The sequence below is a fragment of the Microcaecilia unicolor genome, chromosome 2, assembly GCF_901765095.1.
Source record: "Microcaecilia unicolor chromosome 2, aMicUni1.1, whole genome shotgun sequence".
Classification (NCBI taxonomy): domain Eukaryota; kingdom Metazoa; phylum Chordata; class Amphibia; order Gymnophiona; family Siphonopidae; genus Microcaecilia; species Microcaecilia unicolor.
The window spans coordinates 71,641,237-71,659,238 of NC_044032.1; the positions used below are offsets into that span (position 1 = coordinate 71,641,237).

Consider the following 18,002-nt stretch of genomic DNA (forward strand, 5'->3'; position numbering starts at 1 on the left):
GAAAGGACAGTGTATCTCACACCAATGAAAACAAGGCGTCAGAAAACCCAATGGACATTGCAAAAGAGAGTTAACATGGCACGGAGAATAATACCCTGCTTCATATGCTCTTACAGTATAACTCTGCTCTTCCAGAATCCAATCTCCAAGGTGGCGAAGTAAGCAAGCTTGATTATAGATACGTAAATTTGGAAGACCCATACCTCCAGAATCCAATCTCCAAGGTGGCAAAGTAAGCAAGCTTGATTATAGATACATAAATTTGGAAGACCGATGCCTCCATGATCCAAGTGAGTGTTGAAATTACATTTTTGCCTTCCAGCCTGCTCAACAGAAGTCAGAAAGGAGACTCCACAAAGACTTTTAAATCTCTCATTTCAAAAATTTAAGAGGACGTAACTACAAAGCATAGAGCCATTTAGGGAATAGACCATATTTAAAAGTTGGATTTCACCATGGACCGACAGAGGCAGAAGTAACCACTTAGCCAAACAAATTAGAATGATCCATAAAAGCTTACATGGTCTGTAGCCCCGCCCAGCGCATCCCAGGATGCAATGGGCGGGGCTGGGCACCGCCATTTTGGGCGTCGACTGACTAGAAGAGGAGGGAGGCAGGCAGGCTGCGTCCCTCCTCCAACAAAAGGTAGGGGGGTCGGGAGAGGGGGGGTTCATGACATCACACCACGGACCACCAGGGAACCTAAGTAGAACGCTGGGGGGGAGGAGTTGGAGTGGGCTGGAGCAGCCCCCACCCCTGTTGATACATCACCGTGTGGGCGATCCTTTGGCCGGAGGCGGCCAATCAACAATTGGTGGGGGTTTGGGGGGCTAGAGACCCACCGATCCTCCAGCCCCCCCCCCCCCACCCCGTCGCTGGGTGGGAGGGTAGGACAGCATTTTTCGGGAGGTGGCCACTTGGATTTCTGTGGGTTCAGGGGGGTGGGGGTGCTGGAGACCCACTGGATCTCCAGCCCTCCATGAACATGGGGGGGGGGATCATCGGGGGGACCAGAGGTCCACGGACCTCCAGCCCCCCATTCGCGTTTGCTTTGGGGGGGAAGGGAGGCCTGCCAGCATGCAACTGCATGCTGGACAGGGCTCACCATTCCTCCCCAATGATCCGCAAAATCTAACGCCAGCTCGGAGCTGGCGTTGATTTTGCTGCGGCCAGCCACCCAATCTTTGGCGCACTGGTCGCTGATCATTGGGGATGAATGCGTTAAGCGTCAATTAGCATGCATTTGCAAGCTAATTGCGCTAGAAGCCCTGTTTAGCATGCATTTGCATGCTACTTGCGCTGAGAGCCCTCGAGTGCGCTGTTTCAGGCGCTCGAGGGCTCTGATCATGGGTCGGCTGCAAACTCTGGCGCTAGTATGGCGTTAACAGCCTCTAGCGCCGGAGTTTGCTTTTGATCATGAGGGCCTCAGTCTCTTGCTCTCCACTTATAGGTAGTATAAGCCAGAGTTCCCCTCTAAGCACCACTTTAGCAGCCTCCCAAAAAGCACAGGTTGATGTACATGACAAGCATTATTGAGCTGATAATCCACCCACTTATGCAATATATATTCTTGATATTGAGGGTCCCAGTAAAGATGTGGTGAGAATCGCCACTGGCAAGTTTTACTTCCCGATACTCCAAGATCCAGAAAACATCACACAGAGGCATGATCAGACGCACCATATGGCCCTATCCCCACATCCAGCACAGAAGAAAAAAGCCCCGTGGAAAGGAGCCAATAATCAATTCTAGATTGGGCCCCATGAGCTCTAGACAAATGTGTATAATCTCTCTCCAGGGGGCGTAAAGTCCTCCAAACATCCAAAAGATCTAGACTTGAACAGAGTAACAGTATACCCTTAGTGGGAGCCCTGCTATCCCGCAAAGCACCCTGAGATCTAGCCAAAGCTGGCTCATGTACCATATTGAAATCTCCCCCAACAACAACAGGTATATCTGACATCCCAATTATCTTTTCAATTGCCTTCACTAGGGTATGATCATATACATTGGGGCCATACACATTACAGAGTAATAAAAGTTGTTTATTAATAGAGACTTTAACAATAAGAAATTTATCATTAGGGTCCTTCTTTGATGTATCATGGCATCCAACACCTTTCCTTACGATTTATAGCTGGAGCCTCTAAGTTGTCCTACCCATCACTGCTGGAACTTCAAACTGTTCTACTGTCAACAAGTGTCTCCTGCAAAAAAAAACAAATCTGCTTTCTGTTAGTTCAGGGTCTGCAAAACGTTTTACCTCTTAATGGGAGACGATACCCCATTAATGTTCCAAGAAACCAACTTAACATCACATGATATAACGAATTTGGAAAACCTAAAGAACCGATATGGTTTAAAAGGTCACAGGACTGTCCCAGTCTGCAGCCCCCTCCCCCCCCAAAAAAAAATCAGTTGGTATCTCCATCCCCTACTGCACACATCTCACAGTCACAACAGGAAATCAGACAAAGGAAAAATAAAAAGCACCAAGTCAACCAAAAAGAAAAAAAAAAGAGTTTTAAACAAAATCCCACTCCTTCTTATAAAATAAATGATTCCCCTTACCTCAAATTACCTGTTCCCTTCCAATCCTCTGCATCACACAACGTCCGCTTAAGGACATGGATCAGTGTGGGAATCCTCCACTACCACCACCACCACCACCCACGGATGCCCTAATCCCATCCTCCTTCACAACTCTAGAAACATAAAGAGGAAAATAATATATTTGACAGCCAAATGCCGAAACCACAAAGAACAAGGGGGAAAAAGCGGCATCCCACAACTATGAAATAAGGAACCTCCCAAGGGAAAAAAACAAACAAAAAACTAGTCCTCCATAAACCATCTGCACATGGGTGAAAAAGCAAACCAAAGGGAGTGTAAACTGTGCAGAAATATTACCCATAATAACGGTGGAAGTGTTAGAGCAGGATATTCTCAGAAAGGAGAAAGGAGAAAGGACAGAAAAAAGAAAAAACAACCTTTTCCTTGTTCATGAAAATGTGACTTTCACATCTCCCTCTCCCTTCTTGAGGGAGTGTCACAAACCATAAGCAATAACCAAGCATTGTAAAAGTTCTGTTAAATATCAAGTAATGCACAGAAACAAAAGTAACTAGGGTAGGAGGTCAGTGACCATTGGGGAATAAGTGTGTGTGTGTGTGTGGGGGGGGGGGGGGGGGGGTCATGCCTTAATCCCTCCATGGTCATCTAGTCATTTTGAGAGGGGCATAACCAGCAGACGAAAGGCGGTGTTGATGCCCCTCTAAAAGTCATTGGTGAGGCCCCACCTGGAGTATTGTGTTCAGTTTTGCTAAAGATGTAAAAAGACTGGAAGTGGTGCAAAGAAAAAGCTACAAAAATGGTATGGGATTTGCATTGCAAACCATACGAAGAGAGACTTGCTGACCTGAACATGTATACCTTGGAGGAAAGGAGAAACAGGGGTGACATGATACAGACATTCAAATAATTGAAAGGTATTAATCCACTTGAAAGGTATTAATCCACAACTGAATCTTTTTCGGAGACGGGAAGGCGGTAGAACTAGAGGACATGAATTGAGGTTGAAGGGGGGGCAGACTCAGAACTAATGTCAGAAAGTATTTTTTCACGGAGAGGGTGGTGAATCTGTGGAATGCCCTCCCGCGGGAGGTGGTAGAGATGAAAACGGTAATGGAATTCAAACATGCGTGGGATAAACACAAAGGAATCCTGTTTAGAAGGAATGGTTCCGTGGAATCTTAGCGGAGATTGGGTGGCGACGCCGGTAATTGGGGAAAAAACGGAAGCTGGACAGATTTCTACGGTCTATGCCCTGATCGTGACTCAATAGATAGGGATGGGCTTGAGTGTAAATTCAGAAATTAGCTTCAGAACTTAGTACAAGAACAGCGCCGGGCAGACTTCTGCGGTCTGTGCCCTGAGAAAGGCAAAGACAAATCAAATTCAGGTATAAATATAAAAGAATCACAAACCATGTAAAATGAGTTTATCTTGTTGGGCAGGCTGGATGGACCGTACAGGTCTTTATCTGCCGTCATTTACTCTGTTACTATGTATTTTAGGCACCTTTTTGTGACATAGTTGTGACTGGAACAGGTCTAGATTAAAACATCTAATTTTTAGCCCTGGATGTTTTTGCTTTGTTCCATCATGGCAGAAAAACATACAAATTTTGGGAACGCCCAAATCCTGCCCCCAACACGCACCCTTGTGATCTGCAGTAAAGCATCTCAAATCAGAGTTTTGAACACAGACCATATCTCCCAATTCTCCTTCATGCTTATCCCCTAGTCCTTCTTCACCATCTTCCCTACACCATACCCCCCCCCCCCCCAATTCCCTTTTCTTTTACTTACACTTTCTTTGTTGCACCTTTCCGTATTCAATTCATATATTCTTAAGGCATTTATTATGTTTACTATAGTCTGTAATATTTCTCCTTACAAGAACTTTGTAATTCTATTTAGTATGTAAGCCGCATTGAACTTGCTATGTGTGGAAAAGCGCGGGGTACAAATGTAATAAACATTGTGATTTGGACGTTTTTCTCCAAAAGACGTCCAAATGCCACTTTATGGCGTTTTTGAGAATTTTTCTCCCGAAAATGAGCCCCAAACTGTCCAACAGCTGCTAAAGTGGAGGAGTAGCCTAGTGGTTAGTGCAGTGGACTTTGATCCTGGGGAACTGAGTTCGATTCCCACTGCAGCTCCTTGTGACTCTGGGCAAGTCACTTAGCCCTCCATTGCCCCTGGTACAAAATACCTGACTATATGTAAACTGCTTTGAATGTAGTTGCAAAACCCTCAGAAAGGCAGTATATCAAGTCCCATTTCCCTTCCCCCCTAAAGTAATTGAACTCTTTTATATAGTTAGTAAACTTTTACAGACATCCAGTTTTACATCAACTTAGGATGGTTCCTAATTATTAGATTTTATCTCACAAAAATCTCGATAATTGGATAGTTCACTAAAATAAATTGCATTGCACATGTTGAAGTTTCATATTGCTTTGTGCGTCATATTTTTTTCCAGTGTGATAAATGGGGCCATCTTAATTCCTACCACAACATATCATATAATTACTTATACGTTTTGGAGTGTACACGTACCTGGATGAAAGAGATTCTCCAATGAAGACTTCGTTGAGTGCCCTAAGTGGTAAAAGATATGGCCCCAAGACCTCTGCAGATTCTGCAAGTAATGACAGAAAAAGCAATGATATGTAAAAATTGCACCAAATCACATGAAAAAGATTTAACATACTCTAAGGTGTCCAACTGATCCCTGGTCTGCAAACAAGCATTACTGAACAAGCTGCATTTAAAGCCAAGCACATAAAGGCCCTTATTTTAGAAACCCTATTTGTGATTTACAAGTGTATATAACATGCATAAAACCTGATTTTAGAGAGCTGGTTTTTTACACATGTGTAACAGCACTATGTGTAGACTGCAAGGCGGTGTGGTTTAGGCAGAACCAAAATCTACCCACTGTTGCATAAAAGCAAAAGTGTCTATGTGCACTTGATGCAAAACAGATAAAATGAGAAGTGGAGTTTAATGTATTTAATATAAATCACCAATGAAATATCAAATTTTAATTTTTAATTGTGATACAGCCTTTCAGAAGTTACAACAGTTTGGCATTCAAGATCTTACAGCGGCGAGCTGAAACATATATATCTCATTTTGCATATACAACACTCTTTTCAGGCAACATGTATTCCCCATGTCAGAAAAATATATCATCAGGATTTACAGCTGCTCCCTTGCATGTGCAGATTAATAAGAAGTGCTTGTTTCAGCCAGCCTTTACAGGATGGGTAAATCATCCTTTGCTTATTTCCTCCCCAAAATCAAAATTAAAAATTGCAGCCTTTGTTGTTAATTAGCAACATATACAAATGTATATTTGGAAAATGGCAGGCATACATGTGTAACCTTACACATGCAGTTAGTGTTTTACAACTTACATGTAAGTTACACATGTATGCCTGCCATTTTGCAAACCTACACGTCTGATGTGAAATACAATTGCATGAGTAACTCACAATTGTAAGTTGCTGCGTTCCTCTGTTCAGTTTTTCAAAGTGTATTGTTGTAAATGGATTGCTCCCACTGCATGTGCAGGAAAATACATGTACATTCCTGCATGTATCTTTAAAAAAGGCTCTGTGTTGACAGATCCTTAAATACTAATGGAATTATACACATCCCAATCTAGATGTATAAATGCTCATTTCTACTTAGTCAATGCTTAGCTAGTGGCAGTGTGTTTTTAAAATGCTCTCCACCGCTGCCAAAATACACCTGGTTATTCAATGCAGGTCATGTCTGGATATTTGACAAATAGAAGAGTAGCAAATCGCAAGGACCAGATGGTATACATCCCAGAGTATTGACAGAACTGAAAAATGAACTTGCATCACTATTGTTAGTAATATGTAATTTATCTTTAAAATCAAACAAGGTACTGGAAGATTGGAGGGTGGCCAATGCAACGCCGATTTTTAAAAAGGGTTCTAGAAATGATCCAGGAATTATAGACTGGTGAGCCTGATGTCGGTGCCGGGCAAAATGGTAGAGACTATTATAAAGAACAAAGTTTCTATTGTGGATTAAAAACTGGCTAAAAGAAAACAGAGAGCAGGGTTAAATGGTCAGTATTCTCAATGGAGAAGGGTCGATAGTGGGGTTCCACAGGGGTCTGTACTGGGACCGCTGCTTTTTAACATATTTCTAAATAGTAACATAGTAACATAGTAGATGACTGCAGAAAAAGACCTGCATGGTCCATCCAGTCTGCCCAACAAGATAAACTCATGTGTATGTATATACCTTACCTTGATTTGTACTTGCCTTTTTCAGGGCACAGACCGTACAAGTCTGCCCAGCAGTATTTCCCACCTCCCAACCACCAGTCCCGCCTCCCATCACCGGCTCTGGCACGGACCTTATAAGTCTGCCCTCCACTATCCTCGCCTCCCAACCACCAACCTCTCTTCCCCCACCTGCTCCACCACCCAATTTCGGCTAAGCTTCTGACGATCCATTCCTGCTGCACAGGATTCCTTTATGCACATCCCACGCATGTTTGAATTCCGTTACCGTTTTCATCTCCACCACCTCCCGCGGGAGGGCATTCCAAGCATCCACCACCCTCTCCATGAAGAAATACTTCCTGACATCTTTTTTGAGTCTGCCCCCCTTCAATCTCATTTCATGTCCTCTCGTTCTACCGCCTTCCCATCTCCGGAAAAGATTTTTTTGCGGATTAATACCTTTCAAGTATTTGAACGTTTGTATCATATCACCCCTGTTCCTCCTATCCTCCAGGGTATACATGTTCAGGTCAGCAAGTCTCTGCTCATACGTCTTGGAATGCAAATCCCATACCATTCTCGTAGCTTTTCTTTGCACCGCTTCCATTTTTTTTAACATCCTTCGCAAGGTACGGCCTCCAAAACTGAACACAATACTCCAGGTAGGGCCTCACCAAGGACTTGTACAGGGGCATCAACACTTCCTTTCTTCTGCTGATCACACCTCTCTCTATACAGCCTAGCAACCTTCTCGCTACGGCCACCGCCTTGTCACACTGTTTCGTCGCTTTCAGATCCTCGGATACTATCACCCCAAGATCCCTCTCCCCCTCAGTACCTATCAGACTCTCACCGCCTAACACATACGTCTCTCGTGGGTTTCTACTCCCTAAATGCATCACTTTGCATTTCTTCGCATTGAATTTTAATTGCCAAACCTTAGACCATTCTTCTAGCTTCCTCAGATCCCTTTTCATGCTTTCCACTCCCTCCCGGGTGTCCACTCTGTTGCAAATCTTAGTATCATCCGCAAATAGGCAAACTTTACCTTCTAACACTTCGGCAATGTCACTCACAAATATATTGAACAGAATCGGCCCCAGCACCGATCCCTGAGGCACTCCGCTACTCACCTTTCCCTCCTCCGAGCGAACTCCATTTACCACCACCCTCTGTCGTCTGTCCGTCAACCAGTTCCTAATCCAGTTCACCACTTCGGGACCTATCTTCAGCCCATCTAGTTTATTTAAGAGCCTCCTGTGAGGAACCATGTCAAAAGCTTTGCTAAAATCTAAGTAGATTACGTCTATAGCACGTCGATGATTCAATTCTCCAGTTACCCAATCAAAGAATTCCATGAGATTCGTTTGGCACGATTTCCCTCTGGTAAAACCATGTTGTCTAGATATGGGAATAACTAGTGAAGTAATTAAATTTGATGACACAAAGTTATTCAAAGTTCTTAAATCACAAGAGGATTGTGAAAAATTACGAGGCTGGGCATCCAAATGGCAGATAACATTTAATGTGAGCAAGTGCAAAGTGATGCATGTGGGAAAAAGGAACCTCAACTAATTAGACTGTAAGCTCTGTTGAGCAGGGACTGTCTTTTTCATGTTGATTTGTACAGCGCTGCGTAAGTCTAGTAGCGCTACAGAAATGTTTAATAGTAGTAGTAGTCAACTATAGTTATGTGATGCAAAGTTCCACATTAGGAGTCACTGACCAGGAAAAGAATCTAGGTGTCATTGTTGATGACACGTTGAAACCCCCTGCTTAATATGAAGTGGCGGCAAAGAAAGCAAATAGAATGTTAGGTATTATTAGGAAAGGAATGGAAAACAAAAATGAGGATGTTATAATGCCCTTCTACTATCGCTCTATGGTGCAACTGCATCTCGAATACTGTGTGCAATTCTGGTCACCGCATCTCAAAAAAGATATAGTGGAATTAGAAAAGGTACAGAAAAGGGCAACATAAATGATAAAAGGGAATGGGACGACTTCCCTATGAGGAAAGACTAAAATGTCTAGGGCTCTTTAGCTTGGAGAACAGACGGCTGAGAGGAGATATGATAAAGGTCTATAAAATAATGAGTGGAGTGGAACGGGTAGACGTGAATCGCTTGTTTACTCTTTCCAAAAATACTAGGACTAGGGGGAACGCAATGAAGCTACAAAAGTAGTAAATTTAAAAAAGAATCAGAGAAAATATTCAGTGACACAATTAAGTGGCATACTGAATATTTACCCTTTCATTTCTGAAACAGGGCTGAAAATATCCTTAACACCAACTGGAAAAAGGTATTTATCCTCAGCTGCACCTTCAGCTGACGAGCTTGTCTGCTATTCTGAAACCAAGATTTACACACAACAGCAGAATTTCTCTTCCAATCTTTCATAAACTCCCCTGTACAGTAACACCTCTGCTGACTCTTCTGCAATTCCCAGACTGTTACTACTACCTCCTCCAAATTTCCACCTGCCAACAATCAGTTTTAAATGCTCCTGGTTCATTAGGTTCCTCCTGGGCCTCTTAACTCTGCTTCTCCACCATACACACAGAAATCAGCAGCAAATCACACAGCTCAGTCAACAGCACATCTTCTGAGAGGACATTTTCTATTATGGGAAGGACTATGGAAGACAGGAGAGCTAGACTGAATCCTGAAATTGTTGATGACATATTATTCATCCAAAGATTTAAAAAAATAACAGTGCTTCAGAGGGCATATTTCACTCCTGCTAGGGCATATTTCGTGGGTTGTATTTTATACCCCTGGACATTTTAACAGGGTGGATTAGAGTTCCTTGAGGTAGTACAAATCAGCTGTTGTTGGACTTGGAAGGGTAGAAGGTGGCAGGGGTGGGGAAGAGGTTATTATAGTTCTTGTTTTCTGTTTATGATTTATAAACAGTTGTACAGAATATTGTTCCTTTTTATACTGTAATAAAAAGATTTAAATATAAAATCATACATGTTTGAGCTTGCACAGAGGAGGACAGAGCCCACAGGGACAGGGTGAACATGATGACAGAGCCCACAGGGACGGGGCAGACACAATCTTTGTCCCTGTGTTATTCTCTTTGTAAGTTATTAATGTTTTATATGATATATTTTATGCCGTATTTTTAGACACATCCGCTCTATAGCTTTTGTTTAAAAATCTGGATTGTCCATACCAATCCAACTGTCTAACTACTAATGTCAGTATTATCAAATGCAGAAGCTTGGTGATGGTGGGGGGGGGGGGGGGGGGGGTTATTTCTCTAGAACCCTTAATCCCATCTGGCCCATTTTAAAACTCAACGTATCTTTCCAATAGATTTTCCTGTATGACATTTTAGTCTTGTTCTATTAATTTTTTTTGGAGAGTTACTGACAGAGTTACCGACAGACATTCTTGACCCTTTAAGTCAAACTTATTTCCACATCCATTGGGAAGGATAAAAATACACACACAAAAAAAAACCAAAACAACAAAGTTCCTCATGAGACTCCTGAGAAAATTAGACTCATGGGATAGTAGACAATGTTCTGTTGTGGATTAGGAATTGGTTATTGGACACAAAGCATTGGGTATGGTAGGGTTAAATGGCCATTTCTCTCAATGGAGGAGGGTGAATAGTGGAGTGCATCAGGGATTTGTACTGGGACCAGTGCTATTTAACATATTTATAAATGATGTGGAAGGGGTCTCGCGAGATGTGCTGAAGCAAGCGGTCGCAGATCCGCTGCTCTGCCTGCCTTCCCCCCGAAACGGCCCAAAATTTAACATCAAAGCACTGGCTGATAAGAGAAAAGGACAACAGGTATCAGGCACCAGTATATGGAGAAGTACATGACAAGAAGTGCGGAGGCTATGCCTGGAAAAACTAAAAAAAAAGAGCCTGAAAAACAACGAAGCGGGCAGGATAACAAAATGGCGGCGAGCCCGGAACACGCAGCAAAACTTCTTACGGAGGCTCAAATTCAGCAGCTTATGGAAGCGGTAAAAGCGGCACTAGCCCCACAATTTGCGCAGTTAACTGGACAATTTGCTACATTTGAACAAAGTTTGGCGGAAACGAACCATAGGACGGAGGAGCTTGAGAAACGGATGTCCACTATAGAAGATGGCGAAAAGGGCTACATAGAGAGTATAGCGCAGTTAAAGAAAACAGTGGCAGATCAGGCCCAACAGATTGACGATCTTGAAAATAGATCAAGACGTTCTAATTTGAGAATAGTGGGCATACCAGAAACAGTGCCGGACTCTTTATTAGGCTCGCTGCTGGAAAAATGGCTGCAAACCGAGTTTGCCCTGACAGATAGCTCCGGGAAGCTGTGTCTTGAGAGAGCGCACCGAATAGGTAGACGGATGCGAGCAGGTGAAAGGCCCAGAGTCGTGATAATCAAAGTCCATAACTATATACACAAGATGGAGATCCTAAACGGAGCGAGACGGAAGTGGCAATCTCTAAAATATGATGAGATGCCCGTTAAGATATTCCAGGACTATTCGATGTCCCTGCAGGTGAGGCGGAAGGCTTTTGGACCGGTATGCAAACATTTATCAGAAACTGGGACTCGGTTTATGCTGGTGTACCCCGCGCTGCTAAAAATTCATCAAAATGGAGCTTGGATTACAGTCGCCACCCCGGCAGCGGCGTCAAAATTTTTGGAAGAGCAACTCAGAACGGACACTAAAGATTGAGAGGGTTAATCCCAAGTCAATAAGGCAGAGAAAGATCCAACCTATGGTGACGTATTACAAAGAACCACGAGAGACTATAATTGCTCAGAAATATGTACATAAATTGATAATGTTGTTACAAAAAGTTAAAATTTTTTTTTCCTTGCAATTTGATACCACTAATGATGGAAAGCATGGTTTAGCCAGGATATTGAGGAAGGCAGATTGATGTTGGGGATGTTTTTGGGGGGAGGGCGGGGAACAGCACCACGAGACCCAGGAGGAGCTCTTCACGGGTGGAGAGATCTGGGGAGAGAATGGGGTATAGGGAAGGGGGACTTGGTCAAGGGAGGGTACATGGAGGGATGGGTGTAAGGGAGGGCACTGGGGTCACCATGTTTGAGGAAATAGGGTTGAAGGGCAAAACAAGCTGGTTAGATGGCATAAGAATTCCATCTTGGGTAGACCTTGGGAGGAGGCTGGGCTTCCGAGGTCAGGCTTTACAAAGATACCTAAAGCTGTACAAATCAGTATATAAAGATGCTGGGTAAAAAAACAAGATTCATTACATGGAATGTAGGTGGGATTACTTCTCCAGTAAAACGGGCTAAAATTCTTGCAACTCTAAAGCGCCACGAAGCGGACATTGTATGTCTGCAAGAAACTCGTTTGACTGAACAAGAGCACATAAAGCTAAAACGAGCTTGGGTGGGCGAGGTTTTCTCAGCTTCCGCAGAGGGTAGGAAGAGGGGAGTAGCTTTATTAATAAGGAAAGGGCTGACAGCTAAAGCAGAAGTTGTGGTCAGGGACCCGCAGGGCCAATATATAGGTATTCGCCTGTGGCTATATGGACAACAATATATGGTATTGGGACTATATGGGCCAAACACATACGACCCAAAATTCTATCAAAAGATAATCAACCTATGCTCGGGGGTGCCCAGCAAAAATTTAATAATTCTAGGAGACTTCAATTTAATGGCAGATTCAGAGAAAGATTGCACCCACCCAAAAGAAACAAAGCAGGGAGGCCCACGGGCAAAGGCACTAAGTATATTTATGCGAACCCTGGGAGTAGTAGATGTGTGGCGAGCAATGCACCCGAATGAGAAAGATTTCACACATCAGTCTAGAGCTCATGGCACACATTCGAGAATTGATTATATATTAATGGCGGTGAACATATTCCCAAGGGTCATACAATCCGAGATAGGCCCCGAAGAGATTTCTGACCATTCTATGGTCTGGGTGGAAGTAGAGGCTCCGTGGCAGTTTCAAAAAGGATCAGGATGGCGATTCCCAGGATACATGTTCACAAATAAGGAGTTTAGGAAATATTTAGCTCAGAAATGGGAAGAATATGACAAATTCAATAAGGAGCACAAAGAAAACCCGAGATTGTTCTGGATGACTGCTAAAGCAGTGCTGAGGGGTGAAGTTATAGCCTACGTTCAGAAACAAAATAAGAAAAACGCTAGAGCGCTCTTGAATTTGGAATCACAGCTGGCAAGGGCTAAAAGAGACCACATACGTAGGCAAACGACAGCCACCAGAGACCATTTACGGGCAATTCAGATTGCAGTTAACTCTCATATTCATGAGAAAACAACTAGGTCCAGATTATACCAGAAGTATGGCCTGCAAAAGTATGGGAATAGAACAGGCCCCATGTTGGGTAGGTTAATGCGCACATGGGAATCTAATAGGGTAATAACATCCATGCAAGGAGCAAATGGAAAGATAGAAACTAGATGCGAGGGAATTGAAAAAATCATAGTACAACATTTCTCAACTCTGTATAGAAAACACACAACTCCCGCTACTACAGAGCTTAAAGCATACTTGAACACCCTACAGCTACCAAAGTTGCTTCCTGAAGAGCACGAACTCTTAAATAGGCCTATTCAAGGGAAAGAAATTCAAGAGGTAATAAAAGGCCTACCATTGCACTCAGCCCCGGGACCAGATGGATTTCCAGGGGAATTTTATAAACTCCTACCGGAGCCAGTGGCTGGGGCATTGCAAGAATACTATAATCAGACTGTTAGGCAAGGTGAACTGCCACAGGGAGAAAATTTGGCTTTAATATCTTTGATTCAAAAACCAGGGAAACCAGGAGACCGAGCAGAGTCATACAGACCTATATCATTAATAAATGTAGATCAAAAAATTTTTGCTAAAGTGCTGGCGAATCGGTTGGCCCCAGTGTTGCCCAGAATAATAGGTGAGGAGCAGGTAGGCTTTGTGCGTAAAAGGCAAGCTGGGGTAAATACGAGAAAGCTATTACTGGCAATGGCAAAATGTAATATGGCCAGCACCCCAACATTGATTTTAAGTCTTGATGCCGAAAAGGCTTTTGATAAAGTCGATTGGGGATTCATGTTTGGGGTGCTGGATCATATGGGGATTTCTGGATGGTTTCAGGAGGCTACCAGGGCTCTATACAAAGGGGCGGAAGCATCCGTGATTATTAATGGGACCCACAGCACAAAATTCAAGATCTACAGAGGCACAAGACAGGGCTGCCCTCTCTCACCCCTGTTGTTTATTCTGACCCTAGAGCCACTATTGAGGGAATTACAGAGTGAGGAACAGATAAAGGGAGTGGCAATGGGAGATTATATGGTAAAAACACTGGCATTTGCCGATGATCTACTGGTGATACTTCAGAACCCGAGTCAATCTGTCCCGGTGTTATTAAGAGCTATCACACGGTATGGGGATCACTCTGGATTTACATTAAATCTACACAAGTCCACGGGGCTACCAGTACTCCAGAAAGATAATGGGCGATGGGAGAATAGTCTAAACCTAAACTGGGAAAAAGAGGAAATTAAATACTTGGGAGTGCTGATCACAAATGATCTATCAAAGATATATGCAAGGAATATAAACACTTTATTGGGGATCACACAGACAAAACTACAGATGTGGCAAGGGTATCCACTCTCACTCCTAGGTAGAATAGCGGTGATTAATATGAAGATAGTACCAAAGTGGGTATATTTATTTCAGATGTTGCCATTGTATTTGACCCGCAAGGATGAAAAAAAGATTAATAAAGCTCTGCAAAGATTCCTGTGGAATGGAAGGAGAGCCAGGATACCACTGGCAGTGCTACAGACGCCGAGAGAATACGGAGGCATGGGCCTTCTTAGCATCCGAAATCTAACAGTGGCTAGTGGCATGCGTCACATTAATGATTGGTACAGAGGGACATCAGACTTCTCGGCCACCCCACTGGAGAATCATATGATGCAGGGTTTACACCTGGGATATGTGGTGCAAAAGCCGCGAGTTAAAATTGCACAGGAACTGAAAGATATTGGAATTTACAGCTCAGCCCAAGAAGTATGGAAGTGGATTTGTCGCATTTATCATTTTAAATCTACAGTAACACCATACTTACCAATACAAGGGAACCCGGAATTTGCCCCTGGAATGATGCATAAGACTTTCCAAGTTTGGAGGACGCAAGGCATTACATATTTAATGCATGTGATTACGGAGGAGGGCCACATAAAAACATTTGAGGAGTTGAAACGCGAATATAATCTGAAACAGGTGGATCAGTTTCACTACGCTCAATTGAGCCACTACGTTAAAAGTCTACCATGGGAGTCTCTGACCGAAGATGTGCAGGAGGAACTAGCAGAGGCTTACTCCTTGCAGGCACAACAGAAAGTCCCATTGACATACCATCACCGATATATTAAGGACAACTTTACAGAGTTGGATTATGTACAATTGGCAAAAACGTGGAGTGAGGATTTGGGAGTTATAATAAAGCAGGAAACGATCAAGGAACATGTTCTGGAGATGAGACACTGCACGGCAATCGTGGGACATTGGGAGTTGCAATATAAGGTAGTGCTGAGAGCGCATGTTTCACCAAGACGCGCTTTTCACATGGGTCTCTCCCCAGATGGTGCTTGCCCCAAATGTGGGTTGGAAGGTGCAGAGTTGGGACACATGTTCTGGACATGTCCTCGGACTCGGAGCTTTTGGAGATTACTCATGCAAGAAATTTCAAGACTTTGGAGTGTGGTGTGGCGCCCACAACCTGGAATACTGTTTGGTGATTTGAGACTACCAAAGCCTACCCCTAGAGGAATGCAGCAGTTTGCTCTAAGAGCCATGATTTTTGGGAAAAAAGCTATCCTACAGCACTGGTTAGTTAAGAAGACACCATCAGTACAGCAATGGCGAGGAGGTATGATAGAACTCATGAGATTTGAAAGACTGGAAATGAACAAGCAACCGCAGAGGTATAAGAAAGAATTCACACAGCATTGGAGCCCGTTGTGGAACACCTTAACGCCAGCAGCGAAGAGCTATTTGTTAAACATGTAATATAAGTACTAGAATCTGGAGTGAGAGTGACCCTAGTAGGGATGGGAGGGGGGGGGGGGAAGGGGGGGGTTCAGGGAGATAGAGAAAGGCATTTAAGAGTTTGAAAATGTAAAACTGTTGATGTATTGGATGTACATGTGTGTGAAGAAAGTTGGAAACACCTGAGTTAAGACAAGGGAGCATGTACAAATTCACTGTATTTGTTTAATAAAAAACGATTTGAAACATAAATGATGTGGAAACTGGAAATGGCAAAGAAAATTTAATGTGGACAAATGTAAAGTGATGCACATTACGAAGAATAACCCAAATCATAGTTAGATGATGCTAGGATCTAGGTGTTGCTGTAGACAATACTCTTAAATCTTCTGTCCAATATACTGCGGTAACCAAAAACAAACAGGGTGCTAGGAATTATTAGGGAAGGGATGGTAAATAAGCCCAAGAATACTCTATGGTGTGACCTCACCTTGAGTACTGCATTCAGTTCTGGTTGATGTATCTCAAAAAAGATAGAGCGGAATTAGAAAAGGTTCACAGAAGAGTGACCAAAATGATAAAGTACATGAACTCCTCTCATATGAGGAAAATTTAAAGAGGTTAGGACTCTTCAGCTTGGAAAAAAAAGGGCTAAGGAGAGATATGATTGAGGTTTATAAAATTCTGAGTGGTATAGAATGAGTACAAATGAATCAATTTTTTGCTCTTTCAAAAAGCACAAAGACTAGGGGACACTCAATGAAGTTCCTGGAGGACATGGGGAAGCTACTGCTTGCCCTGAGATTAGTAGCATGGTTTCTGCCAGGTACTTATGACCTGCATTGGCCACTACTGGAAACAGGATACTTGAGCTAGATGGATCACTGGTCTGACCCAGTATGGCTAGTCTTATGTTCTTAAAATAAACCTCACCCTGGTTGCTTCTTCCCCACCCTGCAGTCCTTTCATCCCAGGGCCAATACTAGGGATTCTGGTACCCCCAGCAACCCATCAATTGGTGGCCTCATCCCCCTTCTCTCCCCACAGGTCCAGTACCTCCCTTTTTTCTTCCATCCTTTCCCTCCCCCAGTCCAGCATCTCCTCTTTCCCCCTCCCACCCCCTCATCCAGCATCGCTCCTCTCTCCCCTCCCCAGATCCAACATTGCCCACCTCTTTCCCTTCCCTCCTCCAAATCCAACATTTCCTTTCAAACCTCCCTCCCTTCTGCTACCCTACTTCTGCACCAACAGGGCGCCCCTCTGCAAGCATACTGCGTTATACTGACCCTACTTCTGCCAAAGAATCTTTATTTAAAAGGACACCATTTTAAAGGGGAGAAAGACTTTTTAAAGTAATGAAAATACAAGTACTTAAATTGAATGCCAACACTTGCGTCTGTCTTCATAACCAGCTAAACTTACTGTGCTCCTGGACATTCAAATGGGCTCTGCTGTGCTGTTCCAAACTTAGTTGCTGTTCATGCAAATCCACAGGGGTAAGATTTATACCAGTTCCTTCAAGATAGATTCGGATCCGCTGACGCCACTGCCACCTGATATCAAAATGAAAATTCAACTTCAAATGATACTAATTTACCCTGTTTAGCTATTACTTAAATAGAATGCAGGCTATGCCCTGCACATTTAGCTGATTCACAGATTAAATATTGTAAACAAAAATCTAGGCCTTATTTTTCAGACTTAGATTCAAGATTTAAACTAAAATGCCAACATATGGGTTAAAGTAAGAATGGGATGTAACTGGATGTATGCCTGTTACTATGCTTGTATGCATGGGCCTTTCTATTCTTCTATTCACTTTGGGGGAAATTCTATATATGGCGCCCTAAAAATCATTACCGTAAAACTACACGAGTAGCATGATTCTATAAACTACACAAAATTTAATTTATAGAATATGCTCAATTGCCGTTCTTGTGCCTAAAATTTAGGCGCACCCATTCAGGCCACCTGAAACCAGGTCTAAATACCAGAGTGGGAGTACTCTATACTAGTGCACATAGTTTTTTTTTAAATGCCCATAACCTGCCCATTCCATGCCCCCTTTTCGGCTGTGCACATCAGAAATTTATGCACACCGCATTATAGAATAAGTCTAGAAATTTGTGCGTGTAAATTCTAATTAAAACTAATTAGTG

At 43.1% G+C, this 18,002-nt stretch overlaps 1 protein-coding gene across 3 annotated transcripts in view; it reads right to left on the reverse strand.

Annotated features, from left to right (window-relative positions):
- Positions 1-18,002, reverse strand: part of NADK2 (NAD kinase 2, mitochondrial) — a 128,382-nt gene that overhangs the window by 76,032 nt on the left and 34,348 nt on the right. For all 3 annotated transcript variants that reach the window (XM_030193041.1, XM_030193042.1, XM_030193040.1), the window contains exons 6-7: positions 17,266-17,396; positions 5,124-5,205 (exon numbers count right to left, since the gene is read on the reverse strand). In XM_030193041.1, the coding sequence (XP_030048901.1) occupies positions 5,124-5,205; positions 17,266-17,396 (213 nt within the window). The remainder of the gene's footprint in view (positions 1-5,123; positions 5,206-17,265; positions 17,397-18,002) is intronic.